The sequence below is a fragment of the Alligator sinensis genome, unplaced genomic scaffold (assembly GCF_000455745.1).
Source record: "Alligator sinensis unplaced genomic scaffold, ASM45574v1 scaffold5_1, whole genome shotgun sequence".
NCBI classification, from domain to species: domain Eukaryota; kingdom Metazoa; phylum Chordata; order Crocodylia; family Alligatoridae; genus Alligator; species Alligator sinensis.
Window position 1 is genome coordinate 243,374 of NW_005842213.1, and position 23,045 is coordinate 266,418.

Sequence of the window (23,045 nt, forward strand, 5' to 3'; positions counted from 1 at the left end):
ACCACTCACATCCACTACCACCATCACTCCAAGTACGCCAACACCATCTCCCACCACCACCACTTCAGCCACGACTACCTCAGAGTCGCCCCCCACCACTTCAGCAACAACTCCTCCAAGGTCAACTACCACCATTACCCCAAGTACGCCTCCCCCAACCTCCACCACCACCACTGCAGCCACGACTCCCTCAGAGTCGCCCACCACCACTTCAGCAACAGCTCCTCCAACACCAACTACCACCATTACTCCAAGTACGCCTCCACCAACCTCCACCACCACTTCAGCAACAGCTCCTCCAACACCAACTACCACCATTACTCCAAGTACGCCTCCACCAACCTCCACCACCACTTCAGCAACAGCTCCTCCAACACCAACTACCACCATTACTCCAAGTACGCCTCCACCAACCTCCACCACCACTTCAGCAACAGCTCCTCCAACACCAACTACCACCATTACTCCAAGTACGCCTCCACCAACCTCCACCACCACTTCAGCAACAGCTCCTCCAACACCAACTACCACCATTACTCCAAGTACGCCTCCACCAACCTCCACCACCACTTCAGCAACAGCTCCTCCAACACCAACTACCACCATTACTCCAAGTACGCCTCCACCAACCTCCACCACCACTTCAGCAACAGCTCCTCCAACACCAACTACCACCATTACTCCAAGTACGCCTCCACCAACCTCCACCACCACTTCAGCAACAGCTCCTCCAACACCAACTACCACCATTACTCCAAGTACGCCTCCACCAACCTCCACCACCACTTCAGCAACAGCTCCTCCAACACCAACTACCACCATTACTCCAAGTACGCCTCCACCAACCTCCACCACCACTTCAGCAACAGCTCCTCCAACACCAACTACCACCATTACTCCAAGTACGCCTCCACCAACCTCCACCACCACTTCAGCAACAGCTCCTCCAACACCAACTACCACCATTACTCCAAGTACGCCTCCACCAACCTCCACCACCACTTCAGCAACAGCTCCTCCAACACCAACTACCACCATTACTCCAAGTACGCCTCCACCAACCTCCACCACCACTTCAGCAACAGCTCCTCCAACACCAACTACCACCATTACTCCAAGTACGCCTCCACCAACCTCCACCACCACTTCAGCAACAGCTCCTCCAACACCAACTACCACCATTACTCCAAGTACGCCTCCACCAACCTCCACCACCACTTCAGCAACAGCTCCTCCAACACCAACTACCACCATTACTCCAAGTACGCCTCCACCAACCTCCACCACCACTTCAGCAACAGCTCCTCCAACACCAACTACCACCATTACTCCAAGTACGCCTCCACCAACCTCCACCACCACTTCAGCAACAGCTCCTCCAACACCAACTACCACCATTACTCCAAGTACGCCTCCACCAACCTCCACCACCACTTCAGCAACAGCTCCTCCAACACCAACTACCACCATTACTCCAAGTACGCCTCCACCAACCTCCACCACCACTTCAGCAACACCTCCTCCAACATCAACTACCATTACTCCAAGTACACCTCCTCCAACCTCCACCACCACCACTTCAGCCACGACTACCTCAGAGTCGCCCACCACCACTTCAGCAACAACTCCTCCAAGATCACCTACCACCATTACCCCAAGTACACGTCCACCAACCTCCACCCCCACCACTTCAGCCACGACTACCTCAGAGTCGCCCACCACCACTTCAGCAACAACTCCTCCAAGATCACCTACCACCATTACCCCAAGTACACGTCCACCAACCTCCACCCCCACCACTTCAGCCACGACTACCTCAGAGTCGCCCACCACCACTTCAGCAACAACTCCTCCAAGATCACCTACCACCATTACCCCAAGTACACGTCCACCAACCTCCACCCCCACCACTTCAGCCACGACTACCTCAGAGTCGCCCACCACCACTTCAGCAACAACTCCTCCAAGATCACCTACCACCATTACCCCAAGTACACGTCCACCAACCTCCACCACCACCACTTCAGCAACGACTACTCCAGAGTCAACTACTGCCACTCCAACAACACCAGGCACCACCACTGCCACCCTGACCCCCACACCATCCAGTACTGTCACAACAACATCAACAGTCTCCACTTCTGCAACTACTCCAGGTATGATATGGGCTGATGCTGTCTGACCTTACTTTGTTGTAATTGTTGAAACCCCACTACCATAGACAAGTGTATTTTGTAGACATCAAGATATATTGTATAGAGAAACCACCACAGATTCCCTAATAGGACTGACAAAGGTTGCTAATCCACTGTGACATGATTTGGTAAGTGTGTAGTATTAGATGATCATTAGCAATCCCATATTTACGGTCTTTTAATTTGACCCTAGACCAATTTTATTGTAACACTCCATCTCTACTTTCCTCCACGTGATGCCCTCCTGCCCTGGTCATATCATTTGGGGTAAGGATTGCTTTGCATGTCTTGCTCAAAGTGAGACTGAGTTATAACCCACCAGAGTGGTTAAGGCAAGTCTTGGAAATGACATGAATAATTGATAAGTCTGGTCATTAGGTTCTCTTCCTACTTTTCCTGTGTTGTCTCTGCTTTGGAAGCTATAATAGTTTCTGCAAAGATGGAAGCCTTTGCTATATGAGAGAGGGTAGATTTGCAAGCTTTCAGGCTGTAGTTTGTACAGTAGTCAGAACAAGTAATAGAGAGATGGATGCTCTCTGAGTTTACTTTGCTCTAATTATTGAAATGCCATCTGCATGGACAAGCATATTATAAACGTTTGAGAGAAACCACCACATATACCATAACAGGGATGTTGTGGGTGGGTAATCAAGTCACTAGGACATTAATTATTAAGTGGGTAATATTATACCTTTCTAAGAATCAATTCCATGCTTCCCCTTGTTTGTTTTGATGCTGCATCATGTTCCTTTTACACCCTTTTGTGACCTCTTGCCACCCTCAGTTTTTTGTTGTTGTTGTTGTCCTGAGGCAAGTTTATGTTTCTCAATGTCATGTTCATTTATTTAGTTTGATTGAAAAGTTAATTTATATTTCCTGAATTGTTCTCTTTGCTAGTCATGACCATGCCTAAAAATAAGCTGCCACCAAAATTTGCAGGGCTTATGTTATTTGCTTGGACACCCAGGATTGGAGGAACATATGTTTTTATTGTGTGGGTGTTGAAGTGACAGCTGACCAAGGATGTGCACTAGGGCTATGTGAAGCTTTTGGGTGCTGATTCGATTCAGAGGAGATTCGGCCTGATTTGGCGGCCGAATCTCCAAATCCAAATCAAATCAGGAAACCAATAAAAAAAGGTCTGAATCAATTCAAAGCTTTCCAAATTGATTCTGAGAAGATTCAAAGAGCTTTGGAGATTTGGGCAGTCTCTGCTGGCTGCCACCGAGAGCTAGACCCGGACTCCAAGCTGGTAAGTAGGGGACAGGAAAGGAAGCGGTCTGGAGGAGGGGGCAGGGCACCCTGGGGGGACCCTGCTGGGCCCAATCCCCTGCCTGCTTCCCCAGCCCCCCTGAGTGCCTCCTGACTCGTGCCTGCTCTCCTAGCCCCCATGGCTGCCGTGCCTGGCCCCAGCTCCTGGCTCTTTAAAACAAAAAAGCCCCCACTCACTGGCTGCTGCCAGGTGGAGGGGCAATCCCCACTACTACCCACTGCCCCGCACTGTGTGGGGGGCTTTGCCATGATACTGCTGACCCCTGCCCACTTTTCCAGCTCCTCCCCTCCACCGCATGGTTGTCCTGCCCAGCCCCAGCTCCTGGGCCTGTAAAAAAAAAAAAAAAAAAAAAGTTCCCACTCACTGGCTGCTGCAGTGGCCTTGGGGCTCCTGAGGGATCATGACAGATCCCCCCCACAGTGCAGGTTTGTGGAGGGTCAGCAGAGATAACCCCCACCCAACCTAGCAGGAGCCAGTGAGTGTGGGGCTTTTTTTTTTTCTTTTAAAGAGCCAGGAGCTGGGACCGCTTGGGGAACCATGGTGGGGGTGCTGGCGGAGCGGACAGGGGATGGAGGCTTGTGGCAGAGCCCCCCACACAGTGGGGGGAAATAGGGGGTGTTGGGAGGGAGTGGGGGGCAGTGGATCGCCTTCCCCCACCTGTTAGGAACTGGTGAGCCTGGGGCTTTCTTTTTTTTTTAAAGAGCCGGGAGTTGGGGCCAGGCGGAGCAGCCATTGATGTGGCTGGGACAGTGGGCATAGAACAGGGCCAATTGAGAGATTCATCTGATTTGTCCTTGGCTGAATCTCCGAATCAGATCTGGCTGAATTGATTTAGGACAGTTATTCGAATCCAAAATAAAATCACTTTCCCCCAAATCAGCCGAATCCGAAGTGAATACTAGCTGCTTGGCATAGGCCTAATGTGCACTAGAGTTCTTCATTGTGCCTCATGTGTCCATGTGCTTCATGATTCACAGTAGCTCTCTTTGTGTTTTACGGCTCCTTTGTTTAGAGTCCTTATGTAGAACTTGATAATATTTTGTGACTATAGCAGTTTTGAGAGTGAAAGGGTTAGAAAACCCCACCAAAGGATGATGTCAGGTGATTTTGGGCTGTCCCACTTAATTTTGCTCCTCCTGACATTTTGCACCTTATAACTGTATTAATGTCATGTTCGTCTCAGTCCACAAGACATAGGAAGTTAGCATACTCAGGGCCTGCTTATAATTCAGCCCTCTTCTTACCCTTGCGTAGCACAGGAACTTGCACAGAATCAAGTTATGATTTCAAGCAGTGGGGGTGAGATCATACTTAGATTCTCAGGTGCAATCTAATTCTGAGGTGCAAGTTAAATTAGTGATGTGTTCTGCCCCAGTGTTCCTCTAGTTCAGTGGTGCTCAAGCTATGGCCTGGGGATGAGATCCAGCTCCTTGAGCTGTATCACGTGGCCCACAAGACTCCCACAGCTCTAGAAATCAGGCAGCAGAGAAGCTGTAGCTATTAGTGCTGCCATCACTTCCCTGCTGCCAAGTTTCCAAATTCCACAGGCCAAATGAGTAGGCCAGCATGTGGGTCAGGGCAGAGGAGACAATGTGGCGCGCACACTGAGTCAAGGCAGCAGGTGGGATCTGGCATATGCAGGGCTGGAGTGGTGGGTCATGAACTGGAACCCATACGCTGACCCCACACTAGATCAGGCCCATGGACCAATCTCATGCTCCAGATCCAGTCTGCAGAGCAACACCACATCACTCATCTGATTCATAGCCTGGAAAGTTTGGGCACCACTCACTGCTCTAATACATCACTCCCAAAAGTGCCTACATTGCTACTTTGTCATCTGTATCTCTGTTTATTTTGTTGACATCCCGCAGAACACCATTGGCCAGCTCGACACTAGTTGACTGTTCTTTTTCTTCCTTGTGGTGCTTTTTGGCTTTATTAATATTTTTGTTTGCAGACAGGACTTTTTTGCATAAATTGAGTCTGCTGTAACTGAACAATGACCTTTTGTCAGAGAGGGTATAATGACCGAAAACAATTGAACATATACATGTGTTTGGACACTAACATGGTTAATGTACTTATTAGCTGAGTTCACTTCTCAGTTTCCCTGTCCTGTCTTCATTGCCATTCATGACATTTCCTCTATATATACTTTTTTTCAGGGAACCGATTCAGTTCTGCCTCTTTCTTTATAATTGTAGCAATTCTTTGGGGGACACAGTTGGAAAAGCATTGAATTAGAACCTCCATGATAAAGTTTGGTGGTCCAACTTGATTTTGCATTTTTTTGGGGGGTCCAACTTGATTTTGCAACATTCTTCTCTTACACACAAGCCCTTCTTCCCTGCTGTTCTACAAGTTTAAATATGGTTTGAAGGCTTAAGGCTCTTTCAGTAGCTAATATCCAGCTCATCATGGGTTACATGCTCAATATAAATATATAATCACCATTTCTGTCCAAGAGTGACCAGCTGTGCTTCAGGATTTTTTGTCTGCCCCTCTTTAAAGTTTGCGTAGAAGCTTTCATTACTGCCTCTGAATTTGTAGGATATTTATCTCACTATTACCAAATTCAAGACAACTTTGAATTTAAGATGACATCCCAGTTATTAGATTATATACATGGAAAATTATAAATGTAATTATTGGAGGGGGTGCCTTACATTTGTCCCCTCCTGCTGCTGTGATGAGGCCAAGCAAGCAGTGGGGAAAGCAGACAGTGGGCATAAAGCCTTTCCCATGCCTCTTACCCCTTCCCAGTGCCTTCCTACCAGTTCACTTGCACAGTTTTCCCTCCTGCCTGCTTACCTGCCGCTTGCCCCACCTGCTAACTGTCCCCTCACAACTCTTCCCCATGGGGCCTACCCTGTTACCTGTCCCCACTTTGCCACTTGCCCACCTGTCACCTATTCTCCCTGCCACCTGCCCAACCACCACCCCCTCCTGTGCCACTTACCTACAATGAAGTGCCAGCTGCAGCTTCATCTCTAGCTCCATCCCTGAGCATGGAACCCATGGTGACTCTGGCCCTAGTCAACAGTGGCCTCAGCTTTTCCCCTGGTTTTCATGCAATCCATTGCCCCTCACCCCCCATGTTTACTGCAGCAGGGGAAAGAAATGTCATATTAGATTTGAGTAAAGGTAGTAAAGGTTGATATGCCTTAATAGATGCAGTCCCTTTTTTCCTGGCTTTACTCCTACCTTTTAATTGTACTTAATTGATGCAGGGATAACTGTTTGGTAGCTGTTGTCAAAGGCTGAATGCTTCTACTGCAAAAGTGGAATGTAGACCCTATCAGTGTATAAGTGGCCCCATTACAGAAATAAGATCTAGAAACACACCAACATCTCTCAGTTCCTATAACAGGTGCACATAAGGCTCAAAGGGGTAATAGGATCATTTTGACACTTCAATTGGATCACTCAGAGTTAGTCTCAGGCTGCACTTTAGTCGTTCACTTGATGAAATAGAATTCTGCTTTCAGTGTTTGCTTTGGCATAATTAGATGAGCATAAATTCTTCAGACACTAGACTTGAAATTGAAGTAAGCAAATATCCTTGTAAACTAGCTATTAACAAAACTCTTATCCTGAAATCGGTTGTGCTGAAAGTCTGCTCCTGTGATTACATACCAAGAGTAAGAGGGCCAAAGCCAAAAAAGTACTAAGTGAGAAACAAATCACTGGCCTTTGTGCATTTAGGGACAATGTTCTTTTATTGAATTTGTTTTTCTTTTCAGTCTAAGCTTTAGGTGACAAAGGTTGTAGCTTCTCTTCAAACATTGTCATCAGTTCCTTCATGGTTTCTGAAAAGCAGGTTCCATTTTTGTCTTGCAGTGTCTACTATTACTACTACAAATTTGACCACATCAAGTACAACCCCTTGCACTTCAGAGACAACAGAGGAGGGTAGGTATATATTGGCATACATAGGGCCAGGTTATATTCCAAGTATTAGGGATAAGTGGGCTGAGATGCCTAAGTATGGTTCAACTAGCCCTGATTTCAGTCCCTGAAAATCAGTTAACACAAAACATTGGGCTCCTCTTCCTTTTCACTGCTTTCTAGTGACACATTCTTAAGGGTAAGATGATGGTGCACTGAAAAAGTAGATTGAACAGATTTTCAGATTTGCAGGGTGTTTTCAAAACTGTCTGCTCTTAAAAAAGGTTCTTAAGCTCATCAGATCTGTTTATTTCTTTTATAGTCTCCATAATAAAATAGAAAAAATGAAGGCTTGGGTTAAAATGTTGACTTTTGTTGGAAAATCCCCTACTAATACGTAAAAAACTAAAAGCAGATAAAAAGTACGTGAAGACTCTTAAAATGTAATTTGTTGCATTTCAGTTCTTTTGTAATTTCTAAAAACTAGATTTCCTTTTCATTTTAAAGATACTTCATTCACTACAACAACATCTACATCTACAACAAGTGGCTCTTCTACACCTTCAGCAACTCCTCCAACATCAACTACCACCATTACTCCAAGTACGCCTCCACCAACCTCCACCACCACCACTTCAGCCACGACTACCTCAGAGTCGACCACCACCACTTCAGCAACAACTCCTCCAACATCAACTACCACCATTACTGCAAGTACGCCTCCACCAACCTCCACCACCACCACTTCAGCCACGACTACCTCAGAGTCGACCACCACCACTTCAGCAACCACTCCTCCAACACCAACTCCCACCATTACTTCAAGTATGCCTCCAACAACTCCCACCATCACTTCATCAACAATTACTCCAAAGTCAACCACCACAGTCACTACTTCAGCAACAACTTCAACTCGAGGGACTACTGTTACAACACTAGAAAGTACAACCAAAATCATAACTATTAGAACACCCACCACAACACCTCCACCATCCTCACCACAAAAAACATGTATTATTCCAAATCATCCGCCCATTGAGGTTAGTACATTTTACATTTTTGTTATATAATTATAAAATAAAAAATGTTTTGCTAGACAATTTTCAGATTAGGGGATGTTAACATCTGATATTCTAATTCATTTTTAATATGGTGCTCTTATTCTGGATATCCAAATTTCAGTAAGTTGCACCTTCCATTGCTTCCTCTTTATCTTTCTAGTTTTTGCCAGTGGCAGTATGCTTATTTCCAATTGTTATAACACCTACCATCTCAAATTAGGTATGAACTATGTTTGTGGTTAAATACAACGAGCCATAACCTGGATATGCCATCAGAAAACATAAGACTCCCAATACATTCAATATCTCAGCTCTTCACTGAAATTGTTTCAATACCTTTTTGATCATTACCTCATGGCTGCCTTCTTAACAGTTAAAAATATCTTCCCACATGTTCATGATGGGTTGTGGGTAGGCCTTGCTTGACCAATCTCATTTCCTCTTATGAACATGTGCCCTATCACCTGGACAAGGGAGAAGAGATTGATATCATATATCTTGACTTCAAAAAAGCCTTTGATCTGGTATCCCATGATCACCTCTTGGTGAAACTGGCCAATTGTGGCCTTGGGTCCACCATGATCCGCTGGCTGGGAAATTGGCTCCGTGGTCGGATCCAGAGGGTGGTAATTGATGGAAGTCAATCATCATGGTGCCCTGTGACCAGTGGGGTTCCCCAAGGCTCTGTCCTTGGACCCATATTGTTCAACATCTTCATTAATGATGTGGACATTGGAGTCAGAAGTGGCCTGGCCAAGTTCGCCGATCACACCAAACTTTGGGGCAAAGCATCCACACCTGAAGACAGGAGGGCGATCCAGGCTGACCTGGACAGGCTCAGCAAATGGGTGAACAAGAACCTGATGGTGTTTAACACTGAAAAATGCAAGGTTCTCCACTTTGGGAGGAAAAACCTACAGCATCCTTATAGGCTTGGCAGTGCTATGCTGGCTAGCACTACAGAAGAGACTTGGGGGTCAGCATTGACCAATAGATGAACATGAGCCTTCAATGTGATGCTGTGGCTACTGAAGCAACCAAAACACTGACTTGCATCCATAGATGCTTCTCAAGCAAATCCCGGGGCGTCATTCTTCCCTTGTACTCGGCCTTGGTGAGGCCGCAGCTGGAGTACTGAATCCAGTTTTGGACCCCACAATTCAAAAAGGATGTGGAGAAGCTTGAGAGAGTCCAGCGAAGAGCCACGTGCATGATCAGAGGTCAAGAAAACAGACCTTACGATGACAGGATGAGATCTACAGGGCTCTTTAACCTGGAAAAGCGCAGGCTCAGGGGTGGTCTGATGGCCACCTATAAGTTTATCAGAGGTGACCACCAGTATCTGAGGGAACATTTGTTCACCCAAGCGCCCCAAGGGATGACGAGGTTGAACGGTTATAAACTGCTACAAGACTGTTTCAGGCTAGATGTAAGGAAGAACTTCTTTACTGTCCGAGCCCCCAAGGTCTGGAATAGCCTGCCATCGGAGGTGGTTCAAGCATGTACACTGAAGACCTTCAAGAGAAAATTGGATGCTTATCTAGCTGGGATCCTATGACTCCATCTGACTTCCTGCCCTTCGGGTGGGGGGCTGGACTCGATGATCATCTGAGGTCCCTTCCAGCCCTAATGTCTATGAAATCTATGAAATCTATGGGTATTGGGTAGGGCATATTGTCATGGTTTGTGAATGCAAACATCTCAGGACACTGAACTATATTTGTTTTTGTGGCTTACTGTGATTCCAACTGTGCTAGATTGTCTCCTTTGTCTTAGACTGGAGAAAAGTTACTTTAATCCAGTATCTTTCTATTTCTAATGTCAACTAGAAAAAAACAACAAAATAATAATTCCTTAAATAGAGACAGGCATTTAGCCACATTAGCCTGAAGTCAAGCAGTAGGCAAGGTAGGTATATTTTTACCTTGCCTTCATTTCTTGAACAATCAAGTATGCATGTTGACAATAACTGTCTCTCTTCCTTTTTTGAATTGTTTTAAGTGTGGTATAAACTGCAGGCCAAATATGGTCCATGCAGCTATGGCACCTGACCTGCAGGGCTCCCCACAGGTTGGGAAACTTGGTGGTGGGGACCGGTGGCAATTAATACTGTCATCCCTCTGCTGCTGCCAAATTACCAAACTCCAAGTGGCGGATCAGAAGCAAAATGGTCCCTGGCCCCCTGGTGCTTGGTCAGGCTGTTGCTGCATAGCTGGGCCATTGCTGCAGGCAACATCAGGGTTGGAGGGGTGGTAGGAAAAGCACAGGCCTAGGGCTGGGGTGAGTGGCTGGGCTTTCCCAGCCCTGAGGCTGCTCTCTGAACATGTGCAGATGTTTGGTAGATTGGGTTAACCTGTTCTCAGTCAAATTTAGTTCACCTGCTCAGATGAACTAATTTAGATTGGGAAGCCATTTTTTGCCCAGTTTAACCTCCTTGAATATTTGCAGATTGACACTTCTCTCCCCATGTAGCTGGATCTGGCCTGGGACACATTATCAACCCCTCCCCTCATGTGGCTGAACTAGGGATAGGCCTCTCCCCTGCATGGCTGGAGTGGGCCCAGGTCCTGCCTGCCCTACATGCTGGATCAGGCTCTCTGGCCAGCTCTGGCTTGTGGATAGACTAGTCATCAACCATCTGGCCTGTGGGCCAAAAATGTTGGGCACCACTGGTCTAAACCAAGACTTCAGATTCTTAACCCATTAGCTTTCTGTAGTTTTTATAACCTCTATACCCCTCAATGGGTGCCCATTCTTTTCTCTCTCTCCTGTCCATCTTGCCTGTCCCAGCAATGCCCCCTCCTTTTTCCTCTTCCTTCTCTATCCTTGTTATTATAATCAGTGCTTTATATTTACAAGCTCTGCTCCCTGAAGCCCCTTTACAGCATCTGAAAAAGTAAACTGCTGCTTATGAAAGTTTATGCATCTCTGTTTTAATTAATCTATAACCAGGCTGTTCAAGTTCTAAGCCCCCATTGACCACAGGACCAGGGGCCACACTACTGCAGGCCACACACTGAGCAGGCTACACCAAGTCCACACTATGGGCTCTTCTCCCTGCATCCAATGGTATGCTGTGAGCTTGTGGGGTACATTATCACTTCTCCATCATGCAAGCACAGTCCTTGGCCTCTGCTGCATCACATAGGTGTGATCCCCACCCCACTACATGTTTCTGATTCTCACTCTCCCACACCTGACCTTCACAGCCCTAGACTCACCCTCAGCTGCCCACACTGCTTCACTGCCCTGATTGCTGAGGCAAAGACAGGAAGCATAGCTGGAGGTGGGAAGGAAGGAAGAACCTGGAGAGTCCAGCATGATGGGGAGGAATAGTGGCCAACAAGGAGCCCAGAGGTTACTAACTCTTTGCAGGCCATGTGGCCCACAGGCTGACAGTTGGACAGCCATGGTCTACAGGGTACAAATCCACCCTCCCTTCTGCTTGACTCAGGATGACATGGCTCTCTCATTTGCTTTTTGTTGTTATACTCTACCCTGCCCTTCATCAAGTTGCTGCATAGCACTTCTGTGATGTGCAAACCACTTGATCTCTCTGAGGCCATGCAGAACAAGAGAGTTCTATTCCAGCTGAAGCTGTGGAGAGATGAAACAATTATGTCATATTACAAGATGGAGGGAACTTAATATAGTTTATCTGAATCCACAGCAATTTCCTTGTCTGTCTACTCTGCTCTTGTCTGTCTACCCATGACAACTGGATGCTAAACCACAGTAATTTCCCATCCAGTGTCATTCAGGGGTAAATCACAGTTTAGCTACTTCATGCAGAATAGGAGCACACAGGCAAAACAAGAGCAATGGTTGTAATAATGCATAGTGCACGAGCAAGTAAACCCACCTCAAGCAGTATAATTACTTCTATTCATATCCTGATTCTTAGGAGTCTCAGGATGTTTTCTGAAAAGGTGCACATACCTACAAAGTTTCACTAGGTTGGAATCACCACACCAGACGCTTAGGCTATGTTTGCACTACAGTCAGAGAGGTGTGTCTGCAGCACATATAGACACATCTGAATTAACTTTAATCTACCAAGTGTGGTTACTCATAGCAACAAAGTCACACTGATGTGCAGTATGTATCTGTTTCTTGGTGGGCTTGTATAGCTTCCATGGAATCCTGGAGTGTCCTGGTTTCACTGCTATTGGTACCCTTGTTGTTCTCAAAAGCCCAAGGAGTTCAGCTTGTAGAATGATAAAGCTTGTTTATTCAAAGAGCACTCTTAGTCAGCCACTCTGCAGTTGCCTCCCACCCATTCCCTGGCCAATGTAACACTTATACATGACACTATTAAAGGTATCCACACCTCTTCCCCCTTTACATGTAACATATTCCATCCATGTAATACTAACATTGGAAGTTTAGTTCAACCCATTTGTTAAAGCACATTTTAACAGGTCTCTATTAGTTTTTGTGTTGGCTTTTTAGCTCTAGGTGGTCTTCAAAGTTTCTCTGCATTCTCAATCCTTATTGGTTCAGTTCTTGTTTGGTTTCCCTGTTCAGATGTCTCTACTTCTGCGTCGTTTTCAATCTCCTCTGTCATTTCTTCTTGCTTTGTTGTTGGCTCTGTTTCCTTTGGTGAATCTCATGATGCTGCTTCTTTTCTCCCCTTTACAAGCTGAAAGTGTCACCTGTTCCTTCTGGTTTGACTACTTTATAGTATCTGGGAGCTACTTGATGGGAAACTATTGCTTTGTTGTTCAGATGTGGTAACTCCCTGGAACCCCTGTCATAGTACCATTTTTGTTTGAGTGTCGAATTTTTTAAATGTTTCCATGTTTTGCTTTTCATTCTGATGAGCACGATCCACAAGATTTGGCAGCCTGGTTTTGAGTTTTCTGTTAAATAGCATTTCTGCAGGAGACAATCCATGTTTCATATAATTTAAGAGTAACAGGTAAACATCAGTATGTGAATCCATAGCTTTTTTAAACAGTTTATTTACTATTTGTACTCCATTTTCCACCAGACCATTGGATTGTGGGTATTTAGGACATGAAGTGATGGAATCTAAATTTGTTTGCAAACTCTTTGAAATCAAGACAGTTGAACTGAAGTCCATTGTTTGCTCTCACAACTAGCAAAAATTGATTTGATGTGGGTTATGACAAGGGTTGCTCTGTTGTTCTTTTGAGCAATCCAGTTTCAGGATAGTGAGAATAATAATCCAGCACTAATACATAATTTTTTCCTGCATGCATAAATAAATCGATGTCCACTTGATACCATGGAGCTATAGGCTCCTCCATGACCATTATAGGCTCTTTTCTTTGTCCAGGTACGTACTTTAGGCACATTTTACAAGCTTTTACAGTATCTTCTATGCCATTATTTATATTGGGCCAATATACAGCACCCCTTGCTCTCTTCTTGCATTTTTCAATGTCGAGATGCCCCTCATGGATTCTATTTAACATGTCTTTCTTTAGCACTGCTGGAACAAGAAGTTGTGAGCTTCTGAACAAAATGCCAACCAGTACTGACAGCTCTTCTTTGAACTGAGAGTAGGGGCTAGGTATATGTTTTCCAAGCCAACCAGCACCAATAGTGGTTATCAATTTTTGCAATGAAGTGTCTTGAGCAGTAGCTTCTGCAATTTAGTGCCCACATTTTATTTGTGACAGGAATCACCCTTTTCATTACATTAACATGTACTATGTCTGAGTCTGGAATTTGGTCATTTTCTATTGGGTTATATGCTCTGGACAACATATCTGCAATAAATAGATGTTTTCCTGGTGTGTACTGTATGTCTAGATCATTCATTTGCAGTTGAAAGAAAAGTCTCTGTAATCCGGGTGGCATGTCTGATAACTCATTTTCTCCCCATGTTTTTGAAGCAAAGCTCCTCCAATGCCTTCTTTAGAAGCATCTGTTGACAATTTAACAGGTCTTTAAGGGTTATAGTATTTTAATACCAGAGCTGTCATTATATTTTCCTTCAAGTTTTTAAATTCCACTTCATGTTCATGTTCCCATATCCACTGAGCATTGTTTTGTACGAGTGGTCTAAGGTGTTTGGTTTGCTCTGCTAAGATAGGTCGATATTTCCCTACAAAATTGCTCATTTACAGTAATCTTTGCACTCCTTCCTTATCTGTAGGGGGTGGCATGTTTGTAATGGCTTTAACCATTGCAGGATCAATTTACACCCCATTCTCGACAGCTTTTCTCCCAGATGTGTTATTTCTTTGACCCTGAATTTGCATTTTTGTTTGTTCAGTTTCAAACCTGCTCTGCGAGCTATTTCTGGTTCCTTTCTTAGCCTTAAGTCATGTTCTGCCATAGTATTTTCCCAAATGAATACATCAGCAGTATAAACCATAGTTCCATCAGGACCTTCAGCAGTTTGTTGCAACTTTCTGTGAAATATTTCACATGCAGAACACAGTCCAAAAGGAAGCCTATGAAAGCAATTCCTTCCAAAGGACATATTGAAGGTACACAATCTAGTGCTATTCTTTTCTAGGAGAACTTGCCAAAACCCAGAAGAGGCATCCAAAGTGGAAAAATATGTAGCTTCTACCATACTGCCAAAAACTTCTTCCCTGGTGGGAAAATGCTCCTTTTTGATGTACCTGTTCATTTACTTAGTATCCAGACATAATCTCAAGGATCCATGCCTTGCAACACATCATAAAACTCTTCTCCTATATTTTTGCTTTCTAGTCCCTCAATGGCATCCATTCTCTTAATTAGACCTAGAATTTTACACACTTGCAACCCTATAATTGGCACTAGCATTCCTGAGACTGTTACAAATTGAATGTTTACAATGCTACCCTTGTGTTTAATATGGAGTGCACAAACATCTTTGGTTGCAATCATGTTCCCATTATATGCTCAAAGTTTCACTTTCTTACTCTCATAGTACACAGGTTTAGTTTTCATTTTTTGAATAATGTATTCTGGTATCACATTGAGCTGTGCCCTTGTATGTAATTTCAAAGTTACCATTAGTTCACTGGTGTCCAGAGTGATTGTCCAATCCTCAAAAGAATGAACAACTTCTTGCATTGTGCCAATGAGGAATTCTTTCTCTTCCTCATTGCACAGAGCATGCACCTACTGTTTCTGGTGTGATGCATCCTGCTCCTTTCTGCAAACTCTTGCACAGTGATTGAATCTTTTGCATTTGTTGCAATGCTGACCAAATGCAGGGAGTTGCATGGGTTTGTGGTAACCCCCACAGTATTTGCAGCTGACCACTGTTTCTTCAAGCAATTTTCTTTTGCCTCTGCTTGCCTGCTTCATATTGAGCTCTTCCTTTCTATACTGTTTGTGTGTTGCCTCAGGTCTTTGCAGTCTGATAATCCTGTCTAGTTGAGCTTGTTCTGTTTTTTCCTTCAGCTTGTGCAGCCTGGCATATGTTATCTCTGCTGCTTGACACATTCTAAGTGCCTTTTCCAATTAAGCTCAGGATCCTTTAGCAGTCTTTTCCTGAGGGTTGTATTCCTTACACCCAATACTATTTGGTCTTTGATCACGGATTCTTAGTTCTCCAAAGCTGCATGTCTGGCTCAGCAGTCTGAGGTCTTTGACAGACTCCTCTTTTGTCTTACATTCTTTATGCTGTTTTAGGTGGAAATTATACTACCCAAAGATTTTGTTTAGGTATACAGTATTCCTCAAACTGTTCTATTACTGTGCCATAGCTTTTCTGTTCTGTTCTGATAGTTGTAGGATATTGTAGAGCTTATGAGCCTGCTATATTTAAAAAAAATAGCTACCTTGAGCAGATCATTCTTCTCTGTAGCTCCACTGGCCATCATATATATTGTGAAGCTTTGCTTAAACTTGTTCCAGTTCACTGCTGCATTGCTAGACAGCGTTAACTCATTTGGAATTCTGAGATGCTCCATTTTTCTATATTTCTTTTTACCCCACTCCTGGTACCATGTGTTGCTCTCAAAAGACCAAGGGGTTCAGCTCATATAGAATGATAAAGCTTGTTTACTCCAATAGGATTCTAAGCCAGCACTGTGCAGTTGCCTCCCATACTAAGCTAATACATAATACTTTTAAAGGTATCCACACAGTATGTAAGATAGCTGGCTTAAAAGTTAGCTTGGGGATATTTACTTCTTGCTTGTTTTGTTTGACGCAGGAAATGCAAAGAGATCCATTCAGTATTTGGATGATTAATACTGCTTCAGAAAAACACTAGTAGTCTGTACCCTAGCCATAGCCCATATCGGCTATTTTAAATGATGGTGCTGAATGCTGTATTTTATTCCCACTTTCAGATTACTTGTTTGGAATAAATATGTCAGCAAGTGTAATGTTTCTAGTTTTATAACTTTGTAAATTCATTCCTTTCTTTATCAAACTAATTGCTTTATTATGTCTCCTCTTTTTTTTTCTTTTTTTCCTTAAATGTAGGTAGGTAAAATTGGGTGGCTGTGTAACTGCACAATGGTAATCTGCATTGACAATAACACCTTACAGACGATTCCAGTACCCTGTGTCCCACCTGTGAAGCCCAAATGTAGCAATGGTCTTGCTCCTGTGCAGGTGATGGATGAAGATGGATGCTGTTGGCACTGGGAATGTGACTGTAAGTAAAGAATTGGTTAGCTATTTTTTTATGTTTTGAGGAACCAAAACTATTTACAGGAGCTACAGTATTTGTAGCAGAGGCATGTTACGCAAGTTTTACCCTTTATATCTCCAGCAAGGCATATAATTATTATACCTCAGCATCAAAGTAGCCTAGCCAAAAGCTAGGCTTGAAGGAACTACACACCTAGATGAATGGTATTATTATGAGGCCTCAGCTGATTATATTTAAGATAGGCTCAAACTTTTCAGTATGTATCTTGATCCAGCTGCTTGAAGTGATACTTAACTTTTGGTTCAGAAATTGGGCTGGGGTTTTAACGGGCCTTTTTGTGAAATTAATGATACTTCCTGTTTCAGAGTTGGGTGGAAATATTGCAAAAACAGTTTTTCTGAGAGAATGTTTTGTTTTTATTTCACATCATATCTGAAATCAGGAAGCACAGGAAACAGAGAATAAGAACAACCAGGCAAAAAGTGTTCAGCTTCTTCAGATTTTAAAGAAGTTCCAGTTTCGGTTTAAATCAAGTTTTAAGTTGATTTGTTTAGCTTAGCTTTTAAAAAAAAAATCCCAGGTTCTCTTATTCTTATTTAACACCAGTAATCGTAGGATAAATTGTCCGTCCAGTTACTACAAACCTTGTTCATAATCTGATTCAAATTCTGCTTTTTTTCCATGCAAAGTTCAATTAACTCAACTTCTCTTGGTAGGCTATTGCACTGGTTGGGGAGATCCACATTACAAGACATTTGATGGAGTATCCTATAGCTATCAAGGGAATTGCACATATATCCTGGTTGAAGAGATTAAGAAGACAGTTGACAATTTTGGGATCTACATTGACAATTACCACTGTGATGCACGAGATACAGTCTCCTGTCCACGCACACTCATTGTGAAACATGAGACCCAGGAAGTGCGCATAGCAACAGTCCAAATGAGTCCTATCAAAGTAGAGGTATTTGAAGAGTGATTTGTAATTCTGATGTCCATTGGATGTACCCTAACTTAATTAGATTAATTTCTCAATATGCTCATTACTTTGGTAGTAATGCTTACACACATGGAACAATTGTCCCATGCGCTGCACATAATGCAGTCTTCAATAGGAAAAATAGATTCCTTTTGATAGGAAAGCTACTTCATCTGTGTATTTAAATATTATAACATCTCTGCCCTTTCTATAGTTAGATTTTTACAATCCCCCATCTCTCCAAAATATGGGTTATTGAAAGTATCCATTTAAGTTGAGCGCATAGAATGGGATATAGTTTTATGAATTTGAAGCTTCTGAAGTTGGGTAATATCCTAAAGAAAGACATGTTATAGCATATGAAAGGAGTTCTAATAAGCAAGAGTAGTCCCTTAGTCCTTTGTAAAGCAGAACTGAGGAAAGACAGAAGGCCATTGAATCATTTGGGAATTTGCACAAGAGGACACACACATCTCAATTTAGAGATGAAAAATCAAACTCTGGGGCCAAAATGTTTCTAAAAGTTTCCTTAGTAGGTCAATGGTTTGGTATAGTTCATTTTTTCAAGTGTGAGGTCATTATCAAATGTATTTCAATGTTCAGTATGATGTTTCAAGACAGAGCTGTGGCATGGATGCTTTTCCTTTTCTAAAGAGGCAAAGTAGTCTAGCCTCATAGAGTATAAGAGGTAGATACATAAGACATCACCGTGTTCTGTACAAGTCACTGATGCATTTGCTTTCTCCCTCTATTCCATTTTCATTTTATAATGAGCAAATGAGCATAGATCAAATATATTACCGTTATCACCTGTGTTTGGAACATTTTGAAGAAGGAAAGAGAATTTCAGCTTGTTGCAAAGGAAATTTATTATGCATTTCCTCTTATATTTTATGGGGCTATGGGGATTTAAGCATGCTTTCTACTCCATGTTAACCTGCTGCATGTACATTTTTACCTCATGGAAGTTTTTCTTTCTTTCACTGTGACATAAGCTGCCATGTTTCATCTTCAGCATAAGAGCATGAACATGGGAAGCTACTGTGGAATAACAGATGTACTGTGAATCCTTCATCATATTTACTTCACAGGGGGCACGCTTTACACATGCATTTTCTAATACCTTGTGAGGTACTAGGAAAATCTGCATTATCCTGTTTTAATGTGTATTAACTAAAGAGCATGAAGCACTTTTACATGTGCTATGAGGTGGAGGGGGGCAACACTTTCATTAGAGTGACTCCAAGAGCTGATCTAATTAAAGTGTTACAGTATCTCATGTATCAGCATCCCTGAACTTAAAAATGGCAGTGGGGGCTTTTGAACTAAAGCATGTTCAACAAGCTTTAGTTCAAGCACTCATGCCACTACTTTTAAGTATGGGGACACTGATACACCAGATGCAGGAGGCTGCTGGAGCTCAGTAATTATTACCCTCCAACAGACTCAATTGTTCCAATGTGCTGTAATTACAGTGCATCGGAGCAGCCTCTGCATTCATGTTCAGGCACCTAGTTTTTAAGTGATGTTTAATGTGCATTATTCTGTCTTAATGCACATTAACTAAATAGCATGTTTTTAAGTGACGTTTTAATGCGCATCAAAATAAGCTAATGCACATTAAAATGCATGTGTAGACATGCCTAGTGACTTGTTTGGTTGCCATGCCTATAGAAACATACAACCCATAGATGTAGACAACAAGGAAGCTGGGAGCCCTAACCCAAATATTATTTACCTTTATGTTATATTTCCAATGCACCTTAATGATAAATATATTCTTTTTACAAACGTTAAACAAAATGTATGCCTCTTCTCTGTTTTCCTTTGCACATTAGGTACTTGTAAACCAACAAGAGGTAGCTACACCTTACCGAAAATTTGGATTGAAAATCTTTGGATCAGGCATAAATCAGGTGGTGGAAATTCCTGAACTTAAGATTAATATAACCTACAATGGCTTGGCCTTTTCTATTAGAATGCCATACGGCCAGTTTGTCAACAATACCCAAGGACAGTGTGGTAAGGATGCATTTTTTCTCCTTTTAGAATTAAATATAAAAAGCTAAATGAATGCCCTAACAGTAAGAAAGTCAATATATGATCCTCTGATTGTTGGAAATAAATAAAGGACCATTTTATGCTGGATATTTGTGTGCAACTATTACTTCATTCCCTTCCTGTTTGTAGGGATTTGCAACAACGACCCAACAGATGACTGCAGGCTACCCAATGGAGAATCAGATTGTGAAAGGATGGCAGATAGGTGGCAAGTTAATGACACTAACAAGCCAGAGTGCCATTCAGTCATACCATCTACAAAACCACCTACGGTTACGCCCTCAACCACAACAGCCTGCAAAGCATCTTCACTTTGCGAGCTCCTTATTAAGGGAAGGTAAATATGTCATGGGCATGCACAGACATTTATCCTTTAAAATGTAACAGCATTTCTGAATTCCAAGCACTCCACGATGTTTCCTCATCTCTAGCAAGCTTTTTTTAATTTTTGTTATTCTTTTTCCTCATCTCTTGTTCACATTTTATGATCCTTTAGTTTCTGCAACCTTCTTGTTGCACCTCAGCCTTCTTTGGAATACTCATAATCTTCTGTGCTCTTAGTCTTCCTCAGGCCCTTCTACATCCCTGGAGACCCTCTGATTCATTTTCAGAACATGGCTCCAGAAGAGAAAAATTTCCAGCCAGCTCTAATCTAAAAATGAAATTTTTGGTGGGGAGGATAGTTGAACAATTGAAGTCAATGTTTTAGAAGCCTGCACTCTAATGGACCATGTATCTCTTAGCAATTAGTCCTGTTCAAATCTCCATGAACACAAATATACTCTATGACATAAAAAAGCACATTGAGCTGCATATGGGCCAGTCAGGAACTAATCTTAATATATCTTTCTGATTCTAGCTTGTTTGAGGAGTGCCGTAAGTTTATCAAACCTGAAATATACTATGCAGCCTGTGTGTTCGACACCTGCACTATTCCCAATGCTAAGATGGAGTGCTCCAGTTTGCAGATCTATGCTGCCATCTGTGCTGACCAGGGTTTCTGCGTTGACTGGAGAAGTCAGACCAAGGGCATCTGTGGTATGTAGGAGACGGGGAGGGGTTAGGAATTGCCATTTAGCCTGACTAGTTTGGAAATCCTGTTAGGTCTTATTTTAACATCTTTCCTGATAATTAGGGAGGTTTGTCCTCCGTGGCCAGAATTTGAAGCATCTTAGTAGCGCCTTGACTTAGGTACCGCCTCATCTAAAGTTTAAGTGCCTGTCCTGGGCAGAGATTCAAAATGACCCATTTAGATGCATCTCATCCCTATATGGTCAGAGAAAAAATTTCAGAGATGCCTAAGAATAATTCAGGTCCATAGAGACTCTATATAGAGAATGGAGACTGGAGGTCATCTACAAAGGGTGGTTCAGAAAGGGTACTTAGAGCTAGGCAACAGGAAATGTTAAAGCACAAGCATGTTTTTGAGCTCTCACAATTTCAAGCTATCTGTTATTTGTCTCTTTTTCCTTACAACCCATCCCACTTCTGAGCTAGTTGAACAGGAAGTTTCTAAAGATAGGTACTACCCACTTTTTGACTAATAATCTTATGGGTAGAGTGTTCACCAAGGAAATGGGAGAGCTGGGTAACACCTTCCTCCCCCAAGGTGATTTGAATGCACACCTCCCACTCACTAGCTGAATGCTCTTAACCACTGAGCTGTAGAAAAGGTTCAGTGAGGGCATTCTCCAGTCTTCCTGTTAAAGGTGGGCCACTGGGCAGCAAGGTATGCAAGAGTCATGGGATCAGAAGAAGACACAAGAAGGAGCCTGACTCTATAACCCACTCGGAGGGGAATCCTGGGTTCCGGTCTGTGTTGGTGTGCTTATTTCTGCTTTTAAATCAATGCCTTTCTAATGCATGAGAAATACATAAACAGTACAGGGAGGAAACATAAAGGAGACTACCTCCGTAACCCTAGCACTTGTGGCACTCCCTTGGAATATGGGAATCTTGGGGTCTGTTTCCTGATGCTTGCACGGTTTTTGCATTTTGTATTAGGCTATCATTACCTAACAGAAGATATAAACAGGATTGCAAAGGGCAGGCACTGGCACCACTGATAATCCAATGCAGTAGATGTGAGCCAGATAAGAAAGAAATGCCACCTAACTTCTGGTTCTCTTTTAGCTGTAAGTGCCATTTGGAACAAGTGGTTGCTCCAGGCCAGTTCTGAATATGAGTGCTCCTCACTAAGGCTAAGGGAAATCATTCTTTGGGACCCAGGTGGCTAAAGTGCACTTAAGTACCCCGTCTAATGAGGAACTTTGAATCTGGCTTGAATCTCTAATAACAGTAAAAAAAAAATTTCACAGGCTTTGTTCAAGAAATTTTGCTGGAGAAATTTTCAATTGAAGAGCCCATGGATGAACCTATGAGAAGTATATGTGCACTAAGTGTACCTGAAACACCATCTAATAGCATGCACAAATGCCTGCATTTATAGATCATATATAGGGACCAACCAAATTCCCAGTGGAAGTGAGCTGCATGGCAGCTTCTTTAATTTTGCAGGTTCCCCTGCACACAGGGCCTGGTTGCTGATTGGCTGAGGGGCCATGACAGTCCTTCTGCTTGATGCTGACTGTCCGGGAGGTAAAAATAGTGCTATATTTAAAACCACAATTTTCACTTACCTGCTGATCAGGAGTGAACAGTGGGGCCTCTCCGCCAATCAGTGGGGGAGGCAAATGGGGGAACCTACAAGATTAAAGGAGCTTCCATATGCAGTCCACTTCCGCTGTGACGTCAGTAGGTCCCTAATCATAAATTTTGCAGGCATGATTTTAACAGGTACATCAGTTTCTTTGAAGGTACAGTAGAATCACCTTTGAAAATACTTGTCCTTAAGAAATTCCAACTAACAAAAATATTCAGTATTAAAAACTCAAATCCTGGTCTTGCCCCAACACAACAGAACAAGGCATTTCTGTGCATGTTACTTTATGTAAGATCAGTTAACACCCAGAGACCCCACATTAACTAGTACTTAGTGGAGAGTTAT

At 43.1% G+C, this 23,045-nt stretch overlaps 1 protein-coding gene across 1 annotated transcript in view; it reads left to right on the plus strand.

Moving 5' to 3' along the window:
• Nucleotides 1-23,045, plus strand: part of MUC2 (mucin 2, oligomeric mucus/gel-forming) — an 88,609-nt gene that overhangs the window by 52,452 nt on the left and 13,112 nt on the right. Inside the window, 8 exon segments of the mRNA XM_025207897.1 lie at nucleotides 1-2,156; nucleotides 7,312-7,383; nucleotides 7,867-8,399; nucleotides 16,827-17,001; nucleotides 17,715-17,962; nucleotides 19,816-19,999; nucleotides 20,168-20,375; nucleotides 20,898-21,076. Of these exon segments, the coding sequence (XP_025063682.1) occupies nucleotides 1-2,156; nucleotides 7,312-7,383; nucleotides 7,867-8,399; nucleotides 16,827-17,001; nucleotides 17,715-17,962; nucleotides 19,816-19,999; nucleotides 20,168-20,375; nucleotides 20,898-21,076 (3,755 nt within the window).